At 34.5% G+C, this 8,637-nt stretch overlaps 1 protein-coding gene and 1 long non-coding RNA gene across 2 annotated transcripts; one reads left to right on the top strand and one right to left on the bottom strand.

Annotated features, from left to right (window-relative positions):
* Positions 1-3,729: 3,729 nt before the first annotated feature.
* On the bottom strand, positions 3,730-5,245 carry LOC122298550. Its single transcript, XR_006239441.1, has 2 exons — positions 4,663-5,245; positions 3,730-3,966 (listed from the first exon to the last, which is right to left on the bottom strand). It is a non-coding gene; the product is annotated as an uncharacterized LOC122298550 (long non-coding RNA).
* A 1,278-nt stretch (positions 5,246-6,523) lies between these two features.
* On the top strand, positions 6,524-7,643 carry LOC122298747 (probable carbohydrate esterase At4g34215). Its single transcript, XM_043108607.1, has 2 exons — positions 6,524-7,126; positions 7,446-7,643. The coding sequence occupies exons 1-2, from the start codon at positions 6,524-6,526 to the stop codon at positions 7,641-7,643; spliced, it is 801 nt and encodes a 266-aa protein (XP_042964541.1).
* The last annotated feature ends 994 nt before the right edge of the window (positions 7,644-8,637 follow it).

Here is an 8,637-nt window from a genome sequence, read left to right as displayed (position 1 = left end):
TTTCCATTAAGAGAATACCAAACACTCTCTCTCGGACAGCTTTTAGGAGTTCTTTTGCACACCCATTTCGAAGCTTTTGTAAGTGTTTTATCATAAAGTATCCTTCATATAAGTTGTTCCTTTTTAAGTCTAGTTTACGTGGATATCTTATTTGTCCCATTTGAAGATCATTTGGTCAGTCAAATATTATGTAAACTATAGAAAAGTCATTCTGGGAGATAAACTGGAGAATATGTTATAGTTTGGAGTTTTTGACCAAGCTAATGGATAGATATTGGTCCAAAATTTTTATGGAGTATTGTTAACATGTGTATATGATTATTGGTTGAGGATTTTTGCATGATTAAAGGTTTTGATGAAAGATTTTCTTAGATTTAGAAACTTAGAAACTGGAAGAGGAAAAACAGTTTTTGTTTTGAGAAAGTTTAACTCTTTGGTGGTCTAAACCTATTCTAATGACTTTGATAATTTTATTGGAGGATCCTAAGCATCTTATATACATGTTATATTATTATTTTGAAGATATTTGATGTTAGTTTTAAAGATATGAAATTTTATGTAAAGAGATATTCAAATAAGCCAAAGTGTGGATGTTCTTGGCTAAATTTATGTTTTGGTTAATTTTTAACCATGTGATCTTGAATTAGAAGCTTATATATGTTTTAGGACATCTTTTTAAACCACGTGATGGTTTAGTTTGAAGATCACATCTTTATAAGTCATAGATCAAAAGGTTAATCAAAACAAGTTAGAAACAAAAATCAATGGAAATAGCATATAGGAATTTCGGCCCTATGGAGTTTTAATAGTTGTGATTAGTTTTAAATTTCTCTAAAGTGATATTTGAGTTGAGGATAAAATTTACATGAAACATGTAAATTTTGGTGACTTTTGGAGTTAGTATGCAAAATCCTTAAGTTATGGGTAAAACGGTCATTTTCCTACATGTAGAGAGTAAAATGGAAATTTTACTCTTTAAGTTAGTATTTTTCATATTTCAAGTTATTAATGATTTAGTGCTAACTTTTAGAATCACTAATTACAGTTCCTCGTGATCGCGCTTGAGGTTTTATAAGAAACGCGGAGATCGAGGTAAGTTAGCTTTTAACTTACTAGCAGTCTACTGTGTATGTGTGCTAAATAAAAGAACTACATTGTATGTATGTATGTTATCATATATGTCATGCCATGCCAAATTATCACGTAATTGTCTATTATACAGAATTTATTCTGTCATCAATTTTTATCTGTTACATAATATATTCTGTCATGTATTACTATACATTACAAGTATGTCATGTTAAATATGTTGTCTGTTATATGTTATGCCATGTTACGAAATGTTTCTATTTCAAGTTGGTCATGTATTCCAAGTTATGTTCAAGTCACGTTATGTTACGTCAGGGCTTCAGTCCTTTCGTATTCCAGTCACGTTTCATCTTGAGTACATTCAGTTTGTGTAGAATACATGGGGCCACAATAACTGTGGAGTATGTATTTAACTACAATTGTGATGTGTAAAATACATGGGGCCACAACAACTGTGGAGTATGTATTTACATGTAGAATACATGGGGCCACAACAACTGTGGAGTATGTATTTTTTATGTTAAGTCAAGTTTATATAAAATACATGGGGCCACAACAACTGTGGAGTATGTATTTAACTGCATTGTGATGTGTAGAATGCATGAGGCCACAACAACTGTGGAGTATGTATTTACACGTAGAATACATAGGGCCACAACAACTGTGGAGTATGTATTTTTCATGTTAAGTCAAGTTTGTGTAAAATACATGAGGCCACAACAACTGTGGAGTATGTATTTACACGTAGAATACATGGGGCCACAACAACTGTAGAGTATGTATTTTTCATGTTAAGTGAAGTTTCAGAACAAGCTCATGATAAGTCAAGTTTCAGATCAAGTTCATGTCAAGTCAAGTTCAGTTCATGTTTCAATTTAAATTATATCAATTATGCTATGTTGTATGCTAAGTTATGTTTTAATTACTTATGAATTTGATTATGCATTTATACTTTTACTGTCATCCATGCATCATTAGCCTGTGTGGAAATTTTTTGTTAACTTGCTGAAATTTGTAATCAAATCTCACTGTGGTAGTCCCAACTACCATTCCCCCCGAATGGTAGATCTTGTTACAGGACCTGAAGGAGAATCAGGAGCTGACCAACTAGACACAGTTGACTGAGCGACGATGCGACATCAATGTTAATATAATAGTTAACGTAAATTACTACTTGTACGATGGAGTTGCATCTCTAGTACTTTTTGGATCATAATCATTTTGGACTAGTGTTATGATCTTAGTTGTTCAATGGGTCTTTATATATCAAGTATGTTTTAAGCATTTGGGATATTTTCAATTTGGTGCATAGTATTGCTAAAGAAAAAATTTATCCGCTGCGAATATTGCATAATGTTAGATACATGTTAGGAACATTGCATCTTATATGTCATGAACGGGGGCAGGTAACCTTGTGTTGCATGTCTCGACGTTTCAAATGTTTGTCTAATCTCAAACGGAATTTGGGGGCGACACACTAGGACTTAGATTGTATCCAGCATTATTGAAACTATCAAAGAAACTCTCAACCACATTGTGGATGATGGTGTTGGGAGGCTTGTTAGCAGTTAGAGGACCAGCGTCTAACATGAAAAGTGCATAATTCTATAGGAGAAAACAAGGAAGAAATTGAGAGACTTGAAAAGTTTTCCCATTTCAATGATTTTAATGCAATGATATATGCTAAAAATTAGAGCATTAAATGGGATAGACTGCAGACTTCGAACTTAAGACTTCTAATACATGCCTGCTCCTTTCGAACAGTGTCCCATAGAAGTTTACGTAGTCAAGGTGTGCTTTTAGGACTAATGTTTGACTGGAGAAAGTAAAATTCACTACCTTATTGAAACACGAGGGTGGGTTGAGTGCATGGTTTTTGAGAATGTTACCACAATCTTGACCTATAAATTCTGCAAGCAATGGGGGACAAAAGGGAAGGAATTTCTTCGGTCGAAAGGAAGAATGCAAAGGAAAAAACTTAAAAATTAGTTCAAATCTCAAGTGATAAAAAATGAAATATGCATAAAAAATATCTGAAAGTGTTCTCTTTACGTAATTGTTGTTGAGCTTGAGAGTGGAATTCAGAGTTTGAGCTAGGATGTCCCTTCAATTCTCCTCTTTCTTTTTTTTTTTCTTTTTCTTCATGTGATATCCACGAGAAAAACCTCTACTCTTGGTGACACAGATTCGTCGCAAAAAGCATATATATCACTAGTAATCCTCATTTCCATCTATTGTTGCTCGCTGCAACAAAGTCGCTAATGTTGAGTCTTGAAAGGGCTATCCCGGCATCATTTGAAGTAATCGAAAAGGGCTATTTGTTTCTGTTGAAAAAAAATGGACACAAATCCGAAGAATTTGAGTCGCAAATATGGCTTAAGATGGTGTTAGCAATTTGTAGAAAAGGACCTTTGTGGCGATTTATAGTCTCCGCAAATATGGTTAAAGCCTTCCAACAGTTGCGGCGATTTACAACCGTGCCGCAATGTACATTTTCGCATCGATTGCCGGTAAAAGGTAATGGCTGCAACTCCCTCAGCAACAGAGTTGCTAATGTCTGAAATCGCCATCAAAGAAACTAGCACTAGATATCTATTACTATATATAAAAGCAGAGTTATCTATTGCTTGTTTATTACTATATATAAAAGCGGAGTTATCTATTGCTTATGTGTCATTAAAGGCAATTTTTTCGGCTATGTAAAATACATGGGCCATAGCTTTTGCAATCTCAGACTACACGTGTCCAACTGCTTTCTACAAATTCAAGAATTGCATTCCTTGGTTCATTCGGTTCTATTGCGTCGGTTCTTCTACAAATTGGTTATTGGAAGGTGGAAGTTTATTGCGCGCATAACATGAATGGATGGAAGCTCCACTGCACTACAACATACACATTATTAGGTAAAGTAAATACAACTTTCTAGCCAAAAATATGGCTCTATGGCACGAGACCCAACCTCAGTTTGATTCCCATTTCCAAATCCCCCAATATCAAAAAATAAAAAAAGAAAGTACAACTTTCTCAGCAAAATTGATCCAGTGCAATGGTTTGTCCATGTGTCCTAAAGCAGAGTTATCATGTTTCATTGGAACCGACGCTTTGAATGCAAAGTCAAGCGATAATGGTGTTGAAGAATCACTTAAATTCTCACATGTAATGGTGTTGACAATATTAAAAACGCCAATATTATTTTACATGTTTTTTCTATCTTAACTTTACACTTGCATTCTCTTAAATAGGTACACTAATTATTCATATTTTAATCCTATTATCTAATTTGAACATACTTTCTTTACAAAGTGTCAAGCGGAGCATGCAATTCTCAAATGGCAACCCAATAATGGTTATAACCGAATGGCAAGTACCAACCGCCAACTCAAAAAGAAGCCGAATAAAACACTTCTGTCGATCTATGGTGGCTGTGAGGTTAATTCTCAGATGAGAATAATTGTGTATCTTCTAAGAAAAAATTAAATTATTTATCATATTTTATATAGAGTTTTAGGAAAGTTATAAAGATGAAATGAGAATTTTGTATTTGAGATGAAAAATTCAAATGACCAAACAGACCTGTCACGTGTTAGCTGAAATTAAGCATAATGGACGAACCAATAAGATCAACCACAGCAAAACAGAAACCCCAATAGCTTTCGCTTCCATATCTGTCACTAAATTGCTCTCAGATCCAAATAATAACCCACACCCACCAAACTCACCATCACAAATAACCCCTACAAAATCCCTTGCACATCCCAGCCACCGGGATCGTCTTCCCGAGGAGCTTGATCGCAGGGTCTATGGTTTTCCCACCTTAAGCTTCGGAAGAGGGATTGTTTCTGTAGGCACTGTTTTCCGTCGATCTATGGTGGCTGTGAGGTTAATTTCTGTTACGCGAGGCAGAGTAGGGAGGGGTGAGAAGAGAGAGAGGGGCTGTGAGGTGGTGTCGGCTTGAGGAAGAGAAGGAAGGGGTGTGAGGGAGAAAAGGGGTTTGGCGTGAGAGAGGGCTCGGAGAGAGAGAGGCAGAGCAGAGACGAGAGATGAATTGTGCGGCGCGAGAGCGAGAGAAGGGAGGGAAGAGAAGAAAATAGGGTTTTCATTCCTACGGCCAAAACGTAGCCGTTTAGGTAGCTGAGGCATGGGTTTAATTTTTGGGCTGGACTGTTACACGGATTGGGCATTTTTAGATCCCAAACATATATTATTTTAAAGAAAAGCCCATTTACAAATTATATCAAAGAGAAACCAAATGCCATAATGAAATATCTCACCATTTATGTTCATTATTTGAAAGTTTCGGTTTGATATAAATATTAATATTGTTGTTTATCTTAGATCATTTGTTCCACGGTAACTATTGTCATGCATTTATTCGTGATATAATTAATTAGCTTTTATTATGTTAAGGGGCCAAAACATTTATGCTAAAATGCCAATATTATTCTACTGTTATGAAATCAATGAAAAGAGAGAGAGGGAAAGACAGAGAGGGTGAAAGAAAGAGAGATGAAAGAATGCGTAGGATTATTCAATATTAAAAACCTTGAAAGATACCTATATATATAAGAGTACAAAGGAGTTTAGGTATAATTTAAGTCTTAATTGACGGCTAAGGGCGGTCATAATTGACGGTTAAAGACGGTCAATTATAACGGCTAAGGGCGATCATATATGATGTTGTTTCAGGTATGTTTATGTCACAAGTCATTTGTTTATATTGTTATTGTAAATACATGTTTATGAAATATCGCTTTGTTATTTTGATATTCTTTTTTATTTTGCATTTTGTACCATCTTGCACATGTTTACACACTTTGAATCGATGGACTCACCTGTTTATGTTCACCATTTTTTTCAGATGACTTTCATAGTTATGACAGTTGACCAGAATAGATGGCACATGACAAAATTATAAGATAAATGTGAGGTAAGTGTCAAGTAGCATAAGTTGATTGGTGAGATTTTAGAGCCGTAGTAGAGTTTAGTTTATTTTACTTGAAAGAATTTTTTTAGGTACTTGGTTTGTTAGGAAATATTATATTTAAGCTTTCTTATTATTATGGATTTATGTTAAAAGGTTCCCATGGTACGTGGCGTGACAAAAGGAGTACTATATTTTCGAAAATAGCCTCCTCAATGGGTAGTAAAAAAGTTGTAAAAAAATATTATGTCTCAATCATTTTCCTAAACTAAAATAAAAAATCACAAGACAAGCAAACATGCTATTTTTATAGTGGTTGAAAACTCCTGATATTGAGTGCTAGTAATTTGTTTTCTTGGTTAGAGAGTTAAGGGCTAGAAACAAATCATACACTCTGTACGCAACCTAAAATGGAGTTCCAAGTCATATATAAATGTAAGATGCAGCCTGCTGCTTCGCTTCCATCATTGCACAACTTTCACTCTTGCAACATCTAAAAGACAAGAAAAAAAGATGTTTATTTCCTTCATCTTCTTCGTATTTGTTCTTGGTGTTGGGAATGTTATTCCCGGAGGGCCCTCCGGGCATAACCCCAACAACATATTCCTTTTAGCAGGACAAAGCAATATGGCTGGACGTGGAGGCGTTTACAATGACACCAAAACCAGCTTGCTCAAGTGGGATGGAAAAGTTCCTCCACAATGCACTCTCACTCCCAACATCCTCACATTATCTTTAAATAAGACTTGGGACATAGCTCGTGATCCTCTCCATAAGGAAATTGATAATTTGAAGACTTGTGGGGTGGGACCAGGCATGCCTTTTTCCAATGAAATGTTGGCAAGACGTCCAGACTTAGGAGTGATTGGTCTAGTCCCTTGCGCAATAGGAGGAACAAAGATAGAAAAATGGCAAAAGGGTACTACACTATACAATCAGTTAGTGGATAGGGCAAGAGCTGCAAGGGAAAGTGGTGGAAATATTCGTGCGTTGCTTTGGTATCAAGGAGAGAGTGATTGTGGAGAGCAAGACTCCATGCTCTATAAGGGAAGGCTGGAGAAGTTCTTTAATGATGTTCGACAAGATCTCAACTCTCCTGACCTCCCTATTATCTTGGTATTTTATTTTGTTTATTTATTGCTTTCTTAGTTCAATATGTTTGTGTAAAGTTTCTTAATTTTATGTATGGTTTTAAACTTACAGACTGACATAGTTTCATACCATATATGATACATTATATATATATCTAGCTTATAATAAAATTGACTTTACAATCTAACAGAAGCTTTTTGTGGCTAAATCATTTCTCCTTCACAGATTGGTTAGAGTACATGCAACATATACACATATATATATACACATATATAACGCATCTTTGCAAATCATTATAAAAATTCTAAACATATATATATATATATATACATATTTTTTGTAGGTTGTAATTTCTGCTGGAGAAGGAAACTTCCTAAGAAACGTAAGAGATGCTCAGCTGAGTATAAACCTGAAGAATGTTGTGCACGTTGATGCCATGGGCTTAACCCTATTACCAGATCGTTTGCATTTGGATACAAAGTCTGCTGTTAACATTGGTCAAAAGCTAGCTGACAGTTTTCTAAACAACTTTTACCATTAGAAGTAATCAAGCCAGTAATTAAACTTGGTTGATTGTTGAAACTCAATAATCTAAGTAAATTATAAGATGATGTGTCTGTATCGATCATGTAAAATGGGAGAGAAATGTCCTATATATGATCCATTAATATTGCTCTTTCTTTCTATGTTAATCTTTTTATTTCGTTTGATTATGATGTAGTACTCTAGCTAATATGCTGCCCTTTGGTAGCTAGAGAAATATTTGAACTATCATGAGAATTAAAACTCATGCATGCATGGAATCATGAGTAGTACTTACCGGGAAAAAATCATAATTAAGCGTATAGGAAATGTTGTGCTTAAGTTGCTTGGAATCTATGATTAGCATGCATGTTTCTCCATTATCTTCTACGATTTCCATTGGTTGCGTGCACGACATTTTTAGTCATGCAGTCTGATCAATTATATTTTAAATGGTTTCATATATCAACCACTTAATTAAATTAACAACCACTCAAAATATGATGTATTAGCTATTAGTGTATTTGAAAATGACAACATCTAGAATGATAATAATAACAAAAAAAATCATTTATCCTGAGATGGCGCTAGCTAGTGGGATGCTTGAAAGTCTAATATTCCATGTTTTTTTTTTTTTTTTTTTAAAGAGTTGGGGCCACATGTCCAAGAGTGACACATTCTCATTTTATTCATAAACCCTTACTTATGGGGGAGGAATACCGTGGTAATAAAATACACTTGGGTGGTTACAAGATAGGAGTAAATCAACACCATCACCCAAGTGTTAAAAAAATAATAATAAATAAATAAATAATAGTTAAAAAAAAAAACCTTAAACTCTATAACCAAGACCAAGAAAAGCAAAAAAAATATCATTAAGAATGTATAAAATAAACAAAATTAACCAAATCTAATATGTGGAAGACCCAATTTGTCCATCTTCAACATTCCTTTTAGTAAATATGGAAGTAAATAAAAATCCTCCCATATCATACTATCACCTTTTGAACCCA

Source organism: Carya illinoinensis, chromosome 16, assembly GCF_018687715.1.
Source record: "Carya illinoinensis cultivar Pawnee chromosome 16, C.illinoinensisPawnee_v1, whole genome shotgun sequence".
NCBI classification, from domain to species: Eukaryota; Viridiplantae; Streptophyta; class Magnoliopsida; order Fagales; family Juglandaceae; genus Carya; species Carya illinoinensis.
This window is presented reverse-complemented; position numbering and strand designations above follow the sequence as displayed.